Genomic DNA, 20655 nt, shown 5'->3' with positions numbered 1-20655 from the left:
ATTGGCTTGATAGATTGCCAGTGTATTGTGTATATGATCTCTATATATGAGTACTATCCTCGAATGGCAGCCCTGGGTGCAGAAATATGCGCTTATCTAGATCAACAATCGCAAATCGAAATGGCGCATCAACAAGCCCAAGCGACTTCTCCCATTGTGGATCCAAATACCACGGCTTTATGAGCAATACCTCAAAGTCTGTGGGTTGTCGAATCTCATGCAACGGTATAAGCCAATCATCCAGGTGATTTGTGACGTGAGGATATAAATGGATAGTCAGGCGCTTCAGATGAGGCATCTTAGTAGCCAGGACCTGGCAACATATATCCCAAGTCGGTCCGCCATGATCTGGAAAGCTGAGCTGCACTGTGCGTATCAAGCTGACTCTTTGTGACAGAAGTGTATGCGAGAAATCAATAATTGTATATGTATGGTTGAACAGGAAGGTATTCTTTTGATAAATCATATCAATGGCTTCCGAATATCTGCCATGGCGGGAGATTAGATGCGTACTTCCACCGCGAAAAGGAGGAAGACTTACAACTTGCGACATGTTTGTAACAAAGGTACAAAGTCCACCCTCCTTGAGTCAGATGCCCATTCAGAGTCCTTGTGGTAATATGACTCGTGTTGTGTAGTTGCAACGCAGTTCCCTGCAGGTCGACGACCTGCATATCCCCAACAAGAATGGCTACACGGACACAATCCGTGGTTCTCAGTACAAAGAATGCCAATTATTAGATCTTCGGATCGTTTCCATTTACGCTGGTTTGGCCGTATGATATGTAGCAAATGGCTACAGAAATAATGTTCCCAGATCAGAAGGCGGACTTCGGCGGGCAGATATGCGAACAGAGGAGACTGGGCTTGTTCGAATGTATGTCGTTGTTCCCGCCACTTTGAAAGTGATAATCGCCATCTGCGACTACCTGAGGGTGCCTGGGGTTTGGAATCTGTATCTTCTGGCAACGGAGGAGTCAATGGCCTGGGGCGGGGTTCGCTCAAATCGGCATTGTGAAGTCGACCCTTCTTTCGGAAACTGAGTCGCTTGGAATCTGACCGGCCCCGATTTAAAAAGGCCATCTCAAAGATTGACACAAAAGATGTATTGCGATGAATTGCTTGGAGATTCAATGTTCGGATAATAAACCATACACCAGAGTGCATCTTTAGGCGCATGCATGCACAGCCACCAAAATCTACGCCCAGAGTATTGGCTCTTTGGGGGCCAAACATCGCCATAATTGTTCTCTTTGATATCTATCTGAGTCTTTAATTTGGTCTTGCCGTTTGTACTTTCATCTTTGTGTTGATTGTTATCATGTTTGTCTTTGACATAGATCTCCGTCACTCGTTTTCTCTCGGGACCACTGCCCATGACCTCCAGAGTATATTCCGAGGCAGGAATTAGGATGAAGTAATGAAGCTGAGTTGGCGCAATTATCCCTCGTCTCGTCTAGCAGACGACATGTAGGCACAGCGTTCTAGTTCGCAATGCTAGCTCACCTTTTGTTCTTCTCTTCTCCGAGCCTCCCATCTTGTTCTAGGTCAAAACTTGCATGTTCTACAGTTATCTAGAGAGAATCGGCGAGAGAAATATTGAGGTTTGACACAAGTACACTGTCAAAAGGACAATTAGTTTCCCAGCAAGCGGCTGTGGCCTGGTCCTGCGAGTCAAACAAAAAAGGTAAATAAAGAGGCGATATAACAAAGTGAATCAACCTCCACGGTTGTTTGATATACTACTTGTCATATGGAGTTGTCGGGAATATAAAATCCAAGATGTTTCCAGGTATAGAGCAAAAATCCTCTTCCTTTTCCTGATCACAATATTAGTCTTCTCGATTACTAAACTCAACGATATTCAACATCTTTACTTCATCATGATCCTCAATACAGAACAAGCTGCCAATTTCACGACCCAGGTATATATACTCTACTCTCTCCTCAATATGGTGAAGCAGCTCATGACTAATTTTCCAAATGAGACAGGTAGGTGATTGGATGCTCGACAATCCTGGTTTAGCCGCCTGTGGAGTACTGGGGGCTGGGGGAATGGCCATTGTAGCTGCTCCAGCGCTAGTAACAAGCCTGTTGCTATCAAATCTGGGCTTGAACTGCGCTGATGTCACCACAGGTATTTGTGCCCTCTGAGCATAATAGCCCAAGCTCTATATGTGTCCCGCTTGGAACTTGATTAACTCCCCAGATTTACAAATAGGCTCATATGCTACTGGAATCCAAAGCTTAATAGGGAATGTTGCGGCCAACAGGCTATTTGGCATACGCCAATGTACAGGAGCAGGGGGCTATGGCTTTACAGCCTTCAATGCCGCTTCACAGGTGGGTAGTGCTTTAAGTGTGACAGCCTCCTGCCTAGAGTGGCTCAAGAGGAATGCAACGGGCAGTACAACGGGTTGAGTTTGACTTGCACATGATCTAATCTGTGAGTGATTGGATGCCGATGTATGGGCCGCTTATTCCTCGAATGGATATGCTCTCAATCTTTTTCATTGTCTCTTTGGGTACCTGTGTAAGTGGCTTAGAGGCTCTTGCTTTCGAAATGTAGCAATTGGTTGGTGAAGAGTGTCTCTCTTGGGCTTTATTTGCATGTTTCCGCTATTGTGCATTGTTATTCCAACAAAGAGTTTCATAAATATTTCTATTTTATTGTGTCTTCAATGGATTACAGTCTTTCCATACTGGATTAATGGTCCTTCCTGGTAAAGTACTAGATGTGAGCTACACTATAGAATTGGGGACCCAACAGGACATCTGCTATATTTCCTTCAATTCTCTTTTTCAAAGAACAAGCAGAACTGAGACAATCTCAAAAAACAGCATTTCGGAAACTTATGTCTTGGGTGATGGATCAATGTCTAGCAAAGACCCAGACTGGCGCCTCACAGATCAGGCGCCAAAGGGGTATATTCCCCGCATCTACTTTGCGGCTGAAAGTTGCTTTGGAGAAGAGCTTCCCATCTCGACAGATTTTTATATTGTGACTCATACATCATGGCTTCCGCTGCAAAAAATATTATACCTGCCGCTGATCTGCAGTCATTCACTGAATATCTTGGAGGTTGCAAGCGCATCCTCGCTCTTCTTGGTGCGGGGGTATCCGCCTCTTCAGGCTTGCCCACCTTTCGCGGTGCGGGCGGACTCTGGCGTTCGCACGATGCGACCGCTCTTGCGACCACTGAGGCTTTTGAAAATACACCTGGTCTTGTCTGGCAGTTCTACAGCTACCGGCGACACATGGCTTTACAGGCCGATCCTAACAGGGCGCACTACGCGCTGGCAGAGCTATCCCGAAGAAATGAAGACTTCATTACGTTAACACAAAACGTTGACGGTAAAGTTATTCAATGGCTGATTTCACTTCATACATACTAATCTAGTTATCTCGTATTTCCTAGGTCTCTCTCAGCGCGCAAACCATCCCTCAAAACAGCTCCATATGCTGCACGGCACTCTGTTCAACGTGAGATGCACCAATTTCTATTGTGACTATAGTGAAGAAAACTACACAGATCCCATCGTTCCGGCCCTCGACATCCCCAAAAAGAGCTCGGGCCTTCATCCCTCCGAGTCCGACAAAACTGGCGAAGAAGCATCGGAAGCTATTGTTGAAGCACTCGGAAGCCCGACGAACGAGGTTGATATCTCGGACGCCAGTAATCCCATCCCTGAACTAGCCGAAAAAGACCTTCCCCAATGTCCGAAATGCAAAGAAGGCTTGCTTCGACCGGGAGTTGTCTGGTTCGGAGAAGCCCTCCCCGAGAAGACGATGAAAGCTGTTGATAAGTGGATCGGTGCGGGTCCAATTGACCTATGCATCGTTATTGGAACCAGCGCGCGGGTATTCCCGGCTGCGGGCTATGTTCATGAAGCTCGTTCGCAAGGTGCCCGAGTTGCAGTCTGCAATATGGACCCCAATGATACACCCGGCGAGCTTCATTATGGCGATTGGTTCTTCCAGGGAGACGCTGGGGAAGTTGTCCCTGAGATTCTGAAAAGTATCATTGGCGAAGTCTGAATCCCATTAGGGGTTTGAGATGAGCAGGGCTAATTCAATATTGATTTTTGCATTACTTGGCGATTGTCGGGACATTGGTGTTATGATTATAGGTAGCTTAGAGCGGGCTTCGCATTCAGGAATAGCTAGGTGCAACTTCGACCCGTCGACGATCTACCTTGCTGAAGATGTCATTTTACATAGACCTAATTTGTTGGAGAATTGAAAAGATCCTTGAATTGGCAAGTATTTGTCCCATCTTTTCATTGATATGGTGTTTGTGACCCCCAGTGATCTCATTCACCCTGGTCAACGTGGGCCAATCGTATAGATTCCGAGACACTAACGCCCCAGGAATGACGATCAGACCTCGGCTATACAATATTAGAGTTCCATATATGGATCGTTGCGGAAATGATTCCCCCGGCTCCAGAGCGGAATGATGAGATGCCATATTGTTGGCAATGATTGGTGTACGTGAATTCTGAAAATGGCGGTGTTTGGATGCGGGGTTCGTATAGGCGCATGGAGGTTCGGGATTGGCATTTAAACTTAGACGCCCCCTATTACCACTACCAATTGAGATCCTACAATATTCAAGACATATTCTCACTATGAAGGCAACAACTATAGTACCGCAGAAACGGAAGAAGGAAGAGAAGAACGAAGATGAGATCCTCAAGGATGGCAAGCTGACAACTGCCGCCGAGAATTTCTTTGAGGCGCTATGTATGGGATCAAGGATGGAAGAAATATGACAACAGCTAATACCCCTTCTAGCTGAGGCTGGTATTACGCACTGCTTTGTCAATTTGTGAGTTCCTGTGGCCATCGCCTCTTCGATGTCTTTTGACCAGTTTAATAGAGGAAGCGACCATCCCGCAATGTTGGAAGCGATGATCAAGGCAAAGCAAGGCAAGTGATCGAGGGTGCATGTGGATGATCAGGGCTGACTTGATATAGAGAACAAACCCAATTTCCCAGATATCATTACATGCCCCTCCGAGCTGGTTGCACTATCAGCAGCATTGGGATATGCTCAAACCACGGGAATTCCAGTAGGTGAATCCGCCCATCATATCAATTGCCTTTTACTAATTCCTGGTCAGCAATGTGTCATTGTCCATGTCGACTGCGGGACTCTCGCCCTAGGGCAGTCGGTACACAACGCTTCTGTTAGCAGAGTTCCTGTACTGTGCTTCGCCGGCTTGAGTCCCTTTACTCAAAATGGCGAACTATTGGGTTCACGAACAGAGTCAGCAAATCTAGGGGATTTAATAAGAAACCATCTAACACTGTTACAGGTTCATTCACTGGCTGCAAGATGTACCGGACCAAGCCGCGATTGTCCGACAATACTGCAGATACACAGGTGAGATCAAGACTGGCCGTAACATTAAGCAGATGGTCTCGCGAGCCTTGCAGTTTGCTACATCCGATCCCAAAGGCCCGGCATATTTGATGGCTGCAAGAGAAGTCCTCGAGGAAGTAAGCATTCGCGAAGCATCAAGATACCTAGAACCATCACTAACATAATATGTCATGCAGCGTGTGGGAGAAGAATGCCTGGACGGAGAAATTCTCTGTTCAGTTGCCCCAAGTGCACTGCCAGAGCAAGGTAGCGTATCATTCATTCAAACGCTAACTTCAGATAACTGACGCAAACAGAGGTGGAACTAATTGCTAAATCGCTCATGGATGCAAAGCGACCGCTCATCATTACAAGCTATCTTGGTCGGAATCACAAAGCACCCGCTCTATTAACCGAGCTCTGCGACAAGCTTCCAATTACCGTGGTGGAAATGGTCGGCTCCGATGTATCTCTAAGGAGTGACCATGAAGCATATCGCGGTGTTACAGTGACTACTCACCCGGAAGTTCTTGAAGCAGACGTTATTCTCATTCTCGATTGCGATGTGCCTTGGATTCCTACCGCTGGGAAGCCCCGAGCCGGTAAGTATAACCGAAAGGTCGTGCTTTGATATTTTCCTGACGGGCTTTGCAGGCACAAAGGTGTTCCATCTAGATGTCGATCCCCTGAAGCAACAAATGCCACGTAAGCACTCCAATCTATTAGAGAGCTGTTGACCTTTCCTGTCCTTTGCTTAACATTCCTGGGTCAGTCTTCTCAATCAACGCCACGCGCCGGCTCAAAGTTGGCTGTGGGATCGCGCTTGAGCAAATCAATGCCTTCCTGGACAAACAAAACATTGATCGGGCTCGGTATTCCCTGGAGTTTGAGCGGCGGTCAGTTGACTACAAAGCCTGGCGAAGTACTCTACAAGGGCTCGAGTCACCATCAGAAGATGGTGTAGTTAGTGTGCCATACTTGGCATCAAGATTGCGCGATTCTCTCCCCGAGAACACGATCTACGTCTTGGAGGCTGTCACCAATTCGGGACATCTCATCCACCACTTGAATCTAACCAAGGTGTGTAATCCTGCAATATCAATTGGTCGATACTTATATCCTTTTAGCCGGGAAGTCTCGTTGCAAGCGGCGCCGGTGGTCTCGGGTGGGGAGGTGGTGCAGCACTCGGAGTGAAACTAGGCAAGCCTGGGTCATTTATTTGCGCTATGTGAGTTCCCGAGACTTCAAAATTCCAATTATAGAAGCTAATAATAGATCTAGCGTCGGTGATGGCGTATATCTATTCTCACAGATGGAGAGCGTATACTGGATCGCCAGACGTTACGATATTCCGTTCCTCCTCATTGTGCTCAACAACGGTGGATGGAATGCTCCAAAAGTGTCTGCACTTCTGGTTCATAAGGACGGGCTATCATCGAGGTCAAACAGGCGAGGTGAGTCAAATTTTCATCAGATGGTTTGTACATGGAGGCTGATTTAGGGCAGATCTCAATATCTCGTTTGATCCTTCGCCTGATTACCCCGGCATTGCTGCTGCAGCTGGTAAGGCATGGGGTGCAACAGTTGCTAAACAAAGTGACCTTGATCCTGCGATTAAGGAGGCAACAGAGGTTGTCCAAGGTGGAAAGTGTGCTGTGATCGAGGTTTCGTGAGTAGAAAACTTGGCCCTGAAATTACTCCAACTGACAAGATCATTTTTATCCTTAGTGTCCCGTCAATTTGGAAGGAGAGCTAGAGGAATCTTGCAACGAAAAGGAGGCCTTCATTGCCTCAGCGCTTTACCTGAGGATGACAGTGCAATGGCAAGGATATTATCCATGTCCCAGATTTCAAATCAATCAATAAAGAGTTCAAGTTGAAGGGAAGGCAATGATCTCTAAACGAAGGCCTATGAAATTTGGCTGATACATGCTAGTGGTAAGTGTATCTCTCCCTGCCTATATTTAACCGTACAGAGTGGACACGGGCCACGATTGGCGAGCTCTGAACGCAATAACCATGCCTAGATAGCCTCGAACTCTAGTTATTTGTACATAATCCTCTCATCATTTCTGCAGCCTAAGATTTCAGATAAGGATCTCAGTCGATTAAGTAGAGGATTCCTTTGGATTCAGACCCTAACCTTCATGATTAGCCAATGTGACCAACAGAGATCATTTTTCATACCCTTTTTTTCTATAATTTCTTTGTTGTGGCCAATTATCAAACGAAAGCTTGTTAAACCTCATACATGCTAGAGAGATATACATATCTTACCTCAATGAACAAGATCCTTTTACGATGTTGTGGCTGTTGCCTGAGGCATCCCTCGTTGCTAGGGGAAGGAGCAAAACAAAACCGATATCGATAACGCGCTGTCTTTGAACATTTGCAAACCCCCACCATCGACAACCCACCACTTCGGATTTATCCTGACATGCTTCGAGGTCAGTTCCTTGTGTAGCACTCGTGTCATTTTCCTGGATCAAAATCTGAGCCCATTTTCCATTTCACGAATCCTGACTCACTGGATGGCTCGAGGACACTCGCACACAAAAAAGACAAACACTGACCTTGCATTCTAGCGTTCTGATCAAATTCTTTTCCGCGTCGACTAGATGCATAGAAATTGGATCAATTAGAACCTTCTAGCCCTGAAATAAGCTTCTTGAAGAACGCTTCCAACCATTCGACAACCTCCATCCAACCCTCGAAAAACACACCGCTCCTTGAAACACCATGGCCAGAGAAAGCAACGCTCCAACGGAGCCGCTCACTCCCGCTGGCAAGCCGAATATTCAGCCTCGCCCCGCCCATATCCAGGAACCCGAGTTTGGAAAACCCTCGCCGATCGGCCCCTCACAAAGATCAAACCATTTGTTCAACATTCCGAAAGCGAATCAATCCCGTGCTGAACATCATCGACCCGCACCTCGACCACAGCCTCACGGCCAGCCACAACAACGCCATCAAGGCCATCCAAGTGCCACTCCCCAAAGCTATCGCCCATCAGTTTCTTCGGGTGCTCCTTTTGCTACCCCGTCAGCAAAACGAAGCGAACCATGGGATCCATTCAAGCCGGTGGCTCCATCCGCCTACAACAACCCTCGTGGGGGGTTCCCACATGGTGCAGTGAGCATCAAGCGCCCTGAAAATGTTACTTGGACAACTCCTCGGGCTGCTAGGCCAATCTATCAATCCAAGCCCCTTCCACCGAAGATGACAGGTGCATCGAAGAACATCCAGAAATTTATGGACCTTACAAGAGATGACACCGATCCTGTTCCAAGGGCATCGGCTTATGCATCAGAATTTGGAGCCGTGGATATGAATGGCTATGTTGATACAGCTATGGCAAACGAGAATATCAAGGCCTTGCTTGAGGGTGCGTTTGAGGAAGAAGAAGAGAAGCCCAAGACAAAGCGCAAAGGCAAGAAGAAGGGTGGGAAGAAGAAGAGTAAGAAAACATCCTCGAAGGAGACAAAGGACACAAAGAAGGAAGAAGCGATCGACGATCTTGACGATCTTGCTGCTCAGCTTCAAAGCGTCACAGTCGATGACTCGAAGGACACTGATGCATCTGAACAAAAACCATCCGCCAAGGGTGAGGATGTCGACAAGGTTACCCAGCAAGGTGACGAAGATGATGATGCAGCACAAGAAGATGAAGAAGAAGAGGATGAGGACGACGACGATGATGACGAAGATGACGGTGTCGTTGAAGGTTTGAAAGTCACTCTACTCCCGCATCAAATCGAGGGTGTGAGATGGATGTGTGACAAGGAGACCGGTCGAAAGACAACCAAAGGGATTTTTCCTAAAGGCGGAATTCTTGCAGATGATATGGGTTTGGGTAAAACAGTGCAAGCAATTGCTCTGCTTCTTAAAAATCCCATGTCCGACCACGAAAATAGTGATAACAGTGACGAAAAGGAGGGCAAGACTACTCAGTTGCCCCCGAATTGCATTCCCTCTACTCTGGTCATTGCACCCCTTGCACTGATCAAGCAATGGGAATCAGAAATTAAGGACAAGGTTGAGCCGTCCCACAAGTTACGTGTCTGTCTCTACCACGGCACAACGCGCGCTAAAACTTCGACTTCTTTGGACAAATACGATGTTGTGATCACAACATATGGAACCCTTACTTCTGAATTCAACTCGTCGGCATCTGACAAGGCTAAAAAGGCCGGAATCTTTGCGGTTCATTGGTACCGTATTATTCTTGATGAAGCACACACAATTAAGAATCGTAACGCCAAGGCTACACAGTCAGCATATGCTTTGGATGCCCAATATCGTTGGTGCTTGACAGGAACGCCATTGCAGAATAACCTCGATGAGTTGCAGAGCTTGATCAAGTTCCTTCGAGTGAAGCCATATGACGATTTGGCTGCCTGGAGAGATCAAATCACCCGTCCTTTGAATAATGGCCGTGGCGGTCTCGCTATTCAGCGACTTCAAGTCTATCTGAAGGCCTTCATGAAGCGACGCACGAAGGATGTTCTCAGGCTCAACGACGAGAACTCTGGCGAAGAGGGATCGGACGGCGAGCCAAAGAAGTCATCTAATGGGTTCCAAATTAAGAAACGCGAGGTCATCAAGGTTGTTCCCGACTTTATGCCTGGCGAGTTGAACTTTTACAAACGTCTTGAACAACGCACAGATAATACTCTTGGGAAGATGATGGGTGGTGGCAAGGTTGATTATGCTGGAGCCTTGGTCCTACTTTTGCGTCTTCGTCAAGCCTGCAACCACCCAGATCTGGTCAAAGGGGATTTGGCAAAGGATAAGGATATTCTTTTGCAAAATGGCAGTACAAATAGCCAGTCGACACAGTCAAAGCCGGATGATCTCGACAGCATAGCTGATCTTTTCGGGGCAATGAGCGTTGTCGCAAAGAAGTGCGACGTTTGCCAAACGGATCTCAGCCAAAGTGAAATTAAGTCTGGTGGCAGTCGATGCGGTGAATGTGAAGCCGACCTGAACATCAATGTCATGGGCACAGACAAGAAAAAGAAAAAGAAGTCGAAGAAGAGCCATCGCAGTGTTCCAGATTCCCCGTCAGCCCGCAAATCAGACGCACAGATTGCGCGCTCTCGCAAGAACCGACGAGTCGTCCTTGATAGTGACGATGAAGACGAAGAAGGCGAAGAAGGCGATTGGGTCGTTCCTGAAGACCAGCGCAAGATGCCCAATCTCGGCAAGGCAGGTGGTCTGGACGACGAAAATGCCGAGGGGGGTGGTGAATGGCTTAACTCGGAGGATGAGACAGATGATGATACAGATGATGAGATTGATTCCCCCTCTAGAAGGAAGAGCAAACCCATTATCTTGAGCGATTCCGAGGATGAATCCGATTCTGAGGCGGAAGATATCTACAACGATGAAGGGGAGAACGGAGACCTGCCGTCCACCAAGATCCGCCACCTTATGCGGATTCTCAATCGTGAGGCACCGGACTTCAAGTTTATTGTTTTCTCCGTTTTCACCTCTATGCTCGATAAGATCGAGCCCTTCTTGAAGCGGGCCAACATTGGCTTCGCTCGCTACGACGGTGGAATGGCAAACAATCACCGCGAGGCTAGTCTTGAAAAACTTCGAAACCACAGTGGCACTCGTGTGCTGCTCTGCAGTCTTCGTGCTGGTGCATTGGGTCTTAATCTGACAGCCGCTAGTCGTGTCGTCATTCTGGAGCCCTTCTGGAATCCCGTAAGTCCCAGCCCCTACAGTTCATTGTAAATTGTGCTAACCCTAAATCTAGTTTGTCGAGGAGCAAGCTATTGATCGTGTCCACCGTCTGAACCAGACTATTGACGTCAAAATTTACAAGATGGTCATCAAAGGCACGGTGGAGGAACGCATTGTCGCCCTTCAGGACCGCAAGCGCGAACTAGCCAATGCCACAATCGAAGGCAAGGCTGGTGCAGGCAAGCTGACTGTGCGCGACATGATGGCGCTTTTCGGCCGTGACGCGGAATCCAGATACACAGACACCCAGAACACCCTTGACTTCAACCAGCCCACCCGACTGTTGAATAATGATGAGCCTGAGCCTGCTCCTTCATCCTCTCGGGAGTCAACACAGTCTGACCCACGTAGTCGGGGGCGTGAGTCCCAGCATCACCGGCCGCGAACTGAAGACTCGGTTTATGGTCGACGCTGGTGAATAGCGTGTTATGAAATTATGAAATGTTAATAAGACGGGAGATTTCGGGGATTCTTGGTTGGCGCAAGGATTTTATATGGAGTTTGGATTGTAGATCCAACATGTTTTCTGAGTCATGTTCATATTTAAATTTCCTTATTGCTTCATTTCGTATATTTGTACCCAATGACTTCCTATGTTTGAACATCTGTTTCAGCTGACCAGCATCGCGTTGCTTCAGGCCGACAACGGAACCTTGGAAAGATCAAAGCCGGCCTCCCGCCTCCCGTGTCTTCGGAAAGCATGCCCGCGAGTCAAATTCCAGTCCAATTATAGATAAGGCGACTTCGCGCTGGAGTCCGGGATTGTGGTCCGACTGGGATACCTGCTAGTGGAGATTGCTATCTCGGCAGATACTGCTCCAATGCATACCTTAATACCCGTTTATCGAGCTTCTTTGTTATAGTGGAGTATTTCTGGAGCTACCTATGGCCGTCTATACCGGACATTGGTATATGAACCTATTCGACTTTGCGAGGAATTCCAATCGTGTCTATTTGGAATAAACAATTGGAATGGAGCAAGTTGCGAGACCAGTCGGCAACGAACCATCGTCATCCCAACATGTCTTTCATTCTGGCTGATCAGACCACTCATCTTTTGTGGAATATGTGGATTATTCTCTGCTCCAACTACACTCATTCTCGATGGGCCGAGACAGGTACCCTCATATCAAATTCTAAGGTTCTGGTCCGGCATTGCCGAATGTCGCCTTCGGCTGCCCTGGCTCGATTGTCCGCAATGTCTGAGATATATTGGCCGTGCAGTAAAATGATCAAGGAGCGCTATTCGACGGATCTATCGAATGTTGCGAGATCAGACCACAACCGATGCCTAATTCTCAAAGTTACCTCTGCTTACGAGGTCCAAGACACGGCCACCTAATCGACCCTACCATCTGCCGAATCTCAGACCATGGAACCTACCTTCTGGTTCAAGGATTGCGCGCTACGTCCAACTGGTAGTTTCCGGCGAACCGGACAAGGGAACCGAGGACATGCCCTTCAGGGAGAAAGCTTGTCCTCGGCGGCTCATGTTTTGATAGGTTGAAACCTCAGGAGAAAGCTGGAGCTGGGAAACATAGGCTTTGGTAACCCCGGTTAGAGTACAAATTTCGTGGAGATGTCTCGATCTCGCTCCATGTACCCTGCAGTTTCTCTTTCTTTTTATTCTTCTCTATTCGTGCATTGTCTATGGTGTCCAAACTATCTCAAAGGCATGATGAATTCGCTTTTGTGAGCAGTGTGTTGACCGCATAGATTCCCCTCCCTTGTCCTTCTGTAAGCTTCTCAGGTGATCATGGCCGCCAAATATGCTGCTAATCCTCCTTATCTCGCTGTTCCAGGATACTAGCGATTGTCGTCTGCACCGAAGGTTGAAGACCCAGCTATGTCTTCGCCATCCGAGGTCAAAGACTATGGCGACTGGACCGTCATTTACGATGACCAAAACAGCGATGACCACAGTTCCAAGAAGGAAGAAAGACTAGCTGACAGAAGACAAACACTCGCCCGGACGCTGTCTATACCAAAGAGCATGTGCATCTTGTCTGACAACAAGACCGAGGTATCAACAGTAGCCGAGCTACTCTCACCGAGATTGAAATTGCCTCAATTGGGCACTGAATCAGCAGAAAGAGTCTTTCCAGTTCGCTCGGTTGTGTCATTTGATTCCACCCCCTCATCTGCCCTGCAGACACCTTCCCTAGACAAGCTCGAAACTCCAATATCCCCCTTTTCGGACACGTGGACTGCAACCTCCACGAATGAACAAACGAGCTGTCAGCAAAGAAGTCCGCCGGGCAACGGCATGAATGCTGAAAATGATGCTTCAAAGAGACCAGATCACCTCACTCAGCTGCACCAAAAGAGTTATGGCGGAAGCGGGTTTTCATCAGTTCCCAAAGAAAAATCTATTTCCAGCCCTAATCCGGAGCTTTTGGCGCAGTTGCGAACTCTCGTGCGGAATGGCGGCGACATTCTTGACTTCCACAAAACAACGAAGGGGATACAGTACTCCCCCGAGGATGAAGAGGACATTCATATTCATTCAGTTGGGGCACTTGTTGTGATGACTGAAAACAACGGCAACTTTGAGGTGCAAATAGCGAGCGACAACTCCAAGCAGATCCTTGGATATTCGCCCGACGAACTGTTCCAGCTCGAATCATTCCGCGATATACTGCCCTCTTCGGGTCAAAGCAACTTCCTTGGGCGTGCTCAATTCGTCTCAAGCGATGATTATGCTGTTGAGCGTTCGGGACCCGAGGTATTCCCCCTGTATATCTTATCATCCAATGGTGATTCGCAGAGTATGTGGTGTACCATGCATACGAGCAGTATATATAAGAATTATATATACTGCGAGCTCCAGCCGGAGGCTCAATGTAACAATGACCACTCCGAGGTTGAGAACCATGAAATCCAAACAGAGAATCGGAGCTTAGATTTGACGTCTGGGGTGTTCGTTGAGAATTGTACTGCCCCAGAAAAGAACCTTGATTCAAATAGCGACAGCGGTATGCCAGACTCATCCGCCCTTCTCAACACCATCCCCCGAGTTCTTCAGCAACTCGGAAACGCTCAAACGTTGGAGGCGCTCGTTCAAAGCACCATCACCACATTGCAAAACCTTCTTCGGTTCGACCGAACGACTATTTATCATTTTGACAGTGATCGTAACGGTATCGTGGTCGCCGATGCAGTGGATCCCACATCGGGGTTAGCTTCATATGAGGGCATGGATTTCCCGGAATCTACATTCCCTGAAGCCTTGAAAAAGCTATACACGCGCAACACTGTGTGTTCGTCCTTTTCTGGAAGCCAAGGAACTGCAAGGCTTGTGTACCGGGCCTCCACCAACAAACGCCCCCTCGACATGTCAAACACGTATCTGTCCGTAGCCACGGCGCTCCCAACACCGTATACAGACAACCCTGTTGAGACCTGTTTGTCCATTCAAATCAATGTGTTTGGCAAGCTTTGGGGTCTTGTGTCGTGCCAATCTTACGATGGCAGTCAATACATTCATCCTCTTATCCAGAAGGTCTGTTGGTTCATGGCAGAGGCAGTTTCCAGTAACATCGAGCGCTTGTCCTACACACTGCCCTTTCAGTTTCGAGAGCCAACCGTCTCCATGAATAAGTCAAACATACCGCAGGCCATCAAGACCCCTTCTAGCAATCTTCTGAGTCTGTTTGGGGCTGATTATGCCGCGGCGTCGATAATGGGTGAGGCCAAGATTTTGGGAAAACCATCCGATTCGCAGGAAGTCCTCGCCTTGTTTGAATATATGAAAGCGAAAGAGAATGATACCGTATTTTGGTCCGCTGACATTGCGGCCGACTTCCAAGATCTCAACTATTCGCGTGGCTTTCATCATCTTTCTGGCTTGCTCTACATCCCTCTCTCGATTGATGGGCGTGATTTCATCATCTTCTTCCGGGCAGTTTCAGAGAAAAATAACACGGCATCTGATCCGGAGAAGTCGAGTCGGCAACATGAGTGGTCATCCGCAGATTTCGGGAAAGCATCTATTTTGTCCTTGCTATATCGCACCTTCACCGATATATGGCAAGAGAAAGAGGCGACAATGCAAAACAACCAGCTGATGAGGCTTTTGCTCGCCAACTCCGCGCACGAGTTTAGAACTCCTCTCAATGCGATCATCAATTACCTGGAGATTGCTCTCGATGGGTCTCTGGATCAAGAAACACGAGATCACATCTCCAGGTCTCACTCCGCTTCGAAGTCATTGGTATATATCATCAATGACCTTCTCGATCTCACAAACGCCGAGAACGGACAACGGTTGATAAAAGATGAGGTTTTCAATCTCTCCGAAACCCTTACCGAGGCGACGGATATATTTTGGGAAGAAGCAAGACAGAAGCACGTCGATCTACAGGTAGTCCAACATGCAGCTCTGCCTCCAGTTCTTGGAGATCAACGAAGAGTACGCCAAGTCATCACGAATCTGATCAGCAATGCTATACAGCACACCCCAAGTGGAGCACTTACAATTGAGTCACGTATCATACCAGAGCTTTTGGAACCTGGACACATCTCCGTCGAAATAGCAATACACGATACCGGGTCTGGCATGTCTCAAGAGACAGTCGAAACTCTGTTTTGTGAGCTCGAACAAGTCTCTAACAAGGGATATATGCAGCCTCCCAAGTCCTATGAGGGCAATTTGAGTGACCAAGTGTTGGAAACCGAAAGCGTACTCGGGCTGGGCCTAGCACTGGTTGCCCGAATCGTGCGCAATATGAACGGACAGCTAAGCTTGAAGTCCGAAGAAGGCGAAGGGAGCTGCTTCAAGATTCGGCTTGAGTTCCCACTCCCGGACGAACAAAACGGCCAGAAACCGGGCCCGCATATTGCATCAAAGGCGAATCTGCCAGAGCAAGAAGACAAACAGGGTACAAAGCGCGATCTCACAGACGAAAGTTGTGTGAAGCAACGAAAGGAAGATGACATTCCGTGTGAATGTGGTCAAACTTCCGAATTTGAATCAGGACCATCTATCGTGAAGGCCGATGTAAGCTTGAACACCGGCGAATCAAGCAATCTTTCGCTGGCTAGCCAACGGCTCGACAATACCACCCACTCAGATAGCCTGAACTCATCCCGCCGAACTCCTGACCATACACACTTCCCGGAAGGATTTGAACCTCACACCAACGAACCCATCTCCAGTTCGCCAATCAACAACTCATCAATTGACCACGATCCAGATACATCTCAACGAAGTGCGTCACCAACCATGGACTGGAATTTGAACGTGCTCATCGCGGAGGATGATCCGACGAATAGCGCAATCCTCCAAAAGCGTCTCGAGAAGTTCGGCCACTCAGTCTACCTGACAACCAACGGCAAAGAATGCGCTTCAGTCTACATGGCAGATCCAGCTCGCTTCCATGCAGTGCTGATGGATCTCCAGGTATGTGCCCCCATGATCCACCGCTAGATCAATATACTAACATTGGGACTCTTCCGCAGATGCCTATCGCCGATGGTTACTTCGGAGCAACGATGATTCGTGATTTCGAGAGGCAGCAACGAGGGGATGGAATCAGGGATGATCTTCATATTCCCATCTTCGCGGTCTCAGCTTCCTTGACTGAGAAGCGGATCCAGACGTACCGGGAATCTGGCTTCGACGGCTGGGTCATGAAACCTATTGATTTCCAGAGGGTTGACCGTCTGCTTGGAGGCGTCAGACTTCTGTGGGTGCGGAAGGAACGCGTTTACCAACCTGGAAAATGGGGAGAAGGAGCAGGCTGGTTCGAGGAATAGATGAGTTGCATCGCATTGAAGCCGAGAAGCTGCTTTTCTTATTGGGAGTCTGGTTGGCTGGATGCCTTTTTTTTCTATCACGTTACTGGCGTTCCGGAGGGCATTGCACATATCACATTCAGACTAGGGCATTGCAATGATACATATGCAGGGAATTTCTAAACTAAATCTCGTGGTATCTAAAATAAATGAAACGCAAAGTCCAAAATGCAAAATGCAAAAAAAAAGAAACAATACAGCAGTTTCGTAAAAGATCAAAAGCTCTCGGCTGCTTCAGAGAAGTCTGGCACTGTGTCGCCGCACTTGAAGGATGGGGAATATGCCTTGCTCGGCATGAATCCGTTCTTCCAGGCAGTTCGGTAACTCCACTGCGCAGCGGACTCGGTCTTCCAGGTCCAATAGAACCATCCCATGGCGGTTTCAAAGGCGGACATTTGGGCCTCCGCATAGGTTTGGAGGAACTTTTTATAGGTATCTGTGTACTTGGCCGGATCCATGTTCGCGTCGTCGCAGCTGCATGTTCCTTGATCCGCGGTCGGACAATAGGCTGTTGATGACTTGGTATCGTAGGTTCCTTCCCAGCGAGTACCACGGCCGACGTTGTTGACATACTTTGCGCAGTCGGTGTCAGCTTGAGACCATTCGCCGCACATAGTCGGGCCCCATCTGATAGTGTGTTAGCACATATAGTTATAAGCAACGAGGAATGGAACTTACCCAGAAGTTGTGGTGTTGATCTCCTTCAGCATGGAGTACCAGTTCACACAGATGGTATTGACCTTCGCAGAGTGGTTCAGTGCGATCTCGCCGGTGTTAAAGGTTGTATACTGATGTGTATCAAGATACATATTATCCGGGCGTGATTGGAACATGCCATCCCATTTAGCAAGATTTAGGAATCCATCATGCAAAACAAGAGTTGCAGAGACGCCGTTTCCGCGGACGAGTTCTGCCGCCTCCTTGGTCCAATCGAGCACCTTCTCGACGGGCAGAGATAGCATCAGTGGCTCGTTCACAAGGCCGTAGATCGTCACTACATTCTTGTACCGATCTTGGGCGAAGAACTTTGAGAGCTGGTCGTGGACTTCAAGTGATCGCTTGCGATTGACGTCGCCGTATGAGCCGGCCAGCCAGTTGATGCTACCTTGTCGGCCACTGTGGTTCCACCCATTTTGACTACCGGGAAGCGCGTGGAGATCGAGTTTGATGCGCAGTCCGTACTTGCGACACCACTCGATCGCACGTAGAAGATAACGCCATGAGATCTTAGCGACGTATGGATCGCCCTCATATGTAGTTACCGCCCAGTAGGCGTATGGAATGCGAACGTGATCTAGCCCGGCATCTCTGATTTCCTTGATATCTGACTCTGAAATGAAGGTGGCGTAGTGTTTCTCAATGGTGTTTGCTGCAGAGCTTCCCAGCTTTCTGGTCAAAGTATATTCATCGATGATACCAGCCTTGGCTGGCCATTTTTCGAACAAAGAAGGGGTGATAAATGGTTCGATGGACAACCATCCACCTATATTGACTCCGCGGATGGGCCGTGAACCATACGGAAATGGCTTGTTGAGAGGAGGGACATCGTCATTAGGTCGGGCTGAATCATCCCATTTCGAGTTGATGCCCATGAGGGAAAGACCACCCACAGTGTCATTAGTGAAGGTAAGGTTAAATCCATTTGTCTCATACCAACTGAATGGATCCAAGACAGTGCCTTGGGCATAAGCCTGGCGCACGGTTATTAGCGGGTCTCATCAATATAACATATTCAGGACTTACTGGAATGCTGTCGCGGTCGATTTTGTCCAAATTAGACTTGGGGTCGTCAGAGTCGGAATCAGAGGAACTCGTCGTCGTCGAGTCGGAATCCGAGCCTTTCTTCTTCGACACAACAAGAGCAACAGGAATGATGATGGCAAGCAACAGGATGACTGCCAGTAGGCATCCCATCCAGATGCGCTTTTTCCTGGACCAGTTAGACCAAAATTTCCAGGCCGGTGGCCCTCCGCGGCTATCATAGCTGCCTTCCCAGTTGTCCTCCCCTTTCCAGTGGTCATGCCCAGCATACCCACCACCGCCACGATGTCGTACTCGAGCATCAGAACTGTGTCCTTCTTCCAGATAAGCACCAGACACAACTCGCGCTCCAGCTTTATGGCGTGATCGGCCCTTTGGAACCTCACGAGCCATAGCTTCCTCCATAGCAGCCCGCTTGCGCTGCCGCCGACGTTCCCTACGCAATTCCTCCTCTTCACGTGCCCGTTCCAAACGATCAGCGTCCTCATGTTCAGCCGCAAGACGCGCCATAGCATCAACACTCAAGAGATGTGAAGCACTGCTCGAAGACTCAGTACTGTGATGCTTCCTCGCCGGCGCCGCAGCCGCAGCATCCAGCTCCATCTGTCTATCTCTTTCTTTCTGCCTTTCCCGTCGTCGTCGCCGACGGGCCTCAGCCTCAGCATCAACATCAACATCCCGAGTCCGTCTCTCCCTCATCGGACTCCCACTTTCGTACCCGCGATAGCGTCGTCCTTCATGGTCTCGCTCCCGGTCCCGTCGTGACGCCGATTCCTTGGGTCTAGAACCACCCCTCTCCCGCTCTCTATCTCTCCGTCTTTCATCAGGCGATCCATAAGCCAGCGCCTCCTCTTCCTCCCTCCGTCTGCGTCTCCGCTCTCTGCGTCGCTCGCGATCTTCCTCATACTCATCCCGCTCCAGATTATCATGCGAATTCGACTCGTACCCTGATTCCCCGCGGAAGCGGTACTTAGCACTGCGCGCGTTGGTGGGGCTGGGCGTTTCATCTGGGTCTTCGTAGCGGCCACGGGTATACTCGTCGCGGTCCCGGTCCCGACGATACGAGCGCTCTGTATCGCGTGGACGATCGCGATCACGGTCCCTCCTCTCGGGACGGTCGCGGCTGCGGGATTGGCTTGGCATGCCAGGTGGGAATTTGGATGTTTCGTGTGCGCCGATCTATGTGGAATGTGTGCGCGATGGCCGAGTTATGAGTTCGAGGAGGTTGGATTGTGATGTTGTCGAGGCTGGGGAACAAGATGCACGTGGGTTTAGGTTGTGGCTGGGGGATGTCATAAAATCACATTGTTTTCTCCGACGTTCTGGCGAGACGCTGGTTAGGCTTTGTTTTGCTTTTTCCCCACACGGTCAGTGGGGCGTTGGCTAAGGCTACGTGATAGTGCCCCTGAGCCCCTTGGACGACATACGGAGTACCCTCGATTCCGTACACTGGAGTATGGGGTTGCTGGTGATGGATTTTAGTTGAATTGCCCCCTACTATTATACTATGATACAGTACGGGGACAGTTGCGGAGTAATGGTATCGACACTCTGTCCTATTTATGGACAGCGTTTGGAGTCGATCGTTATCGGGCCCATGTTTACTTCCTTACCTACCTAGGTATGTTGTGTGTGCTGTTCTTAAGCAAGGAAAAAAAAATCACTGGGTAGGTAAGGATCGATGTCAAGAATCAACACATTTGGTATATTTCAATGCAGATGAGGACTAAAAATAAATCACCCACCGTAACCAGGGAAGCTCCAGTCCATTCTATACACAGAATACAGAAAATAAAGAACGTTCAGGTTCATCAACGAATCGGGGTATGCAAACTCCAAAAAAAACGCACAATAATAGGATAGAAAACATCACAGAGAAGAGAAAAGGTCCCAATAAAAGAGAAATAAAGTGCGCCTACCAAGTGACAGGTGGTCAAAAGAAAATATATAGGACAAGCGCGGTTCTGGTCATGGGTGT

At 48.5% G+C, this 20655-nt stretch overlaps 6 protein-coding genes across 6 annotated transcripts; 4 read left to right on the top strand and 2 right to left on the bottom strand.

Annotated features, from left to right (window-relative positions):
- Positions 1-40: 40 nt before the first annotated feature.
- Positions 41-1167, bottom strand: N7457_007969 (uncharacterized protein; the record flags this gene model as incomplete). Its single annotated transcript, XM_057179012.1, has 2 exons — positions 41-485; positions 542-1167. 2 exons carry the CDS (start codon positions 1165-1167, stop codon positions 41-43), a joined length of 1071 nt encoding a protein of 356 aa, XP_057027398.1.
- A 1848-nt stretch (positions 1168-3015) lies between these two features.
- N7457_007968 (SIR2 family NAD-dependent protein deacylase) lies at positions 3016-4039 on the top strand (the record flags this gene model as incomplete). Its single annotated transcript, XM_057179011.1, has 2 exons — positions 3016-3355; positions 3420-4039. 2 exons carry the CDS (start codon positions 3016-3018, stop codon positions 4037-4039), a joined length of 960 nt encoding a protein of 319 aa, XP_057027397.1.
- A 593-nt stretch (positions 4040-4632) lies between these two features.
- N7457_007967 (uncharacterized protein) lies at positions 4633-7125 on the top strand (the record flags this gene model as incomplete). Its single annotated transcript, XM_057179010.1, has 14 exons — positions 4633-4747; positions 4799-4832; positions 4884-4933; positions 4982-5076; positions 5128-5273; positions 5323-5506; positions 5567-5636; positions 5687-5971; positions 6024-6074; positions 6142-6449; positions 6497-6597; positions 6651-6823; positions 6876-7038; positions 7098-7125. The coding sequence occupies 14 exons, from the start codon at positions 4633-4635 to the stop codon at positions 7123-7125; spliced, it is 1803 nt and encodes a 600-aa protein (XP_057027396.1).
- A 983-nt stretch (positions 7126-8108) lies between these two features.
- Positions 8109-11538, top strand: N7457_007966 (putative SNF2 family helicase/ATPase; the record flags this gene model as incomplete). The annotated part of the gene is made up of 2 exons (XM_057179009.1): positions 8109-11081; positions 11134-11538. The coding sequence occupies 2 exons, from the start codon at positions 8109-8111 to the stop codon at positions 11536-11538; spliced, it is 3378 nt and encodes a 1125-aa protein (XP_057027395.1).
- Positions 11539-12966: 1428 nt separating this feature from the next.
- N7457_007965 (hybrid sensor histidine kinase/response regulator) lies at positions 12967-16877 on the top strand (the record flags this gene model as incomplete). The annotated part of the gene is made up of 2 exons (XM_057179008.1): positions 12967-16521; positions 16581-16877. 2 exons carry the CDS (start codon positions 12967-12969, stop codon positions 16875-16877), a joined length of 3852 nt encoding a protein of 1283 aa, XP_057027394.1.
- Positions 16878-17131: 254 nt separating this feature from the next.
- Positions 17132-19820, bottom strand: exg2 (putative exo-beta-1,3-glucanase; the record flags this gene model as incomplete). Its single annotated transcript, XM_057179007.1, has 3 exons — positions 17132-17543; positions 17595-18607; positions 18660-19820. 3 exons carry the CDS (start codon positions 19818-19820, stop codon positions 17132-17134), a joined length of 2586 nt encoding a protein of 861 aa, XP_057027393.1.
- Between the last annotated feature and the right edge of the window lie 835 nt (positions 19821-20655).

This window comes from Penicillium paradoxum, assembly GCF_028828445.1.
Source record: "Penicillium paradoxum strain IBT 22861 chromosome Unknown utg000007l_segment0_segment0, whole genome shotgun sequence".
Lineage (NCBI taxonomy): Eukaryota > Fungi > Ascomycota > Eurotiomycetes > Eurotiales > Aspergillaceae > Penicillium > Penicillium paradoxum.
The sequence above is the reverse complement of the archived record's forward strand: the minus strand, read 5'-3'. Positions and strand labels throughout refer to the sequence as shown.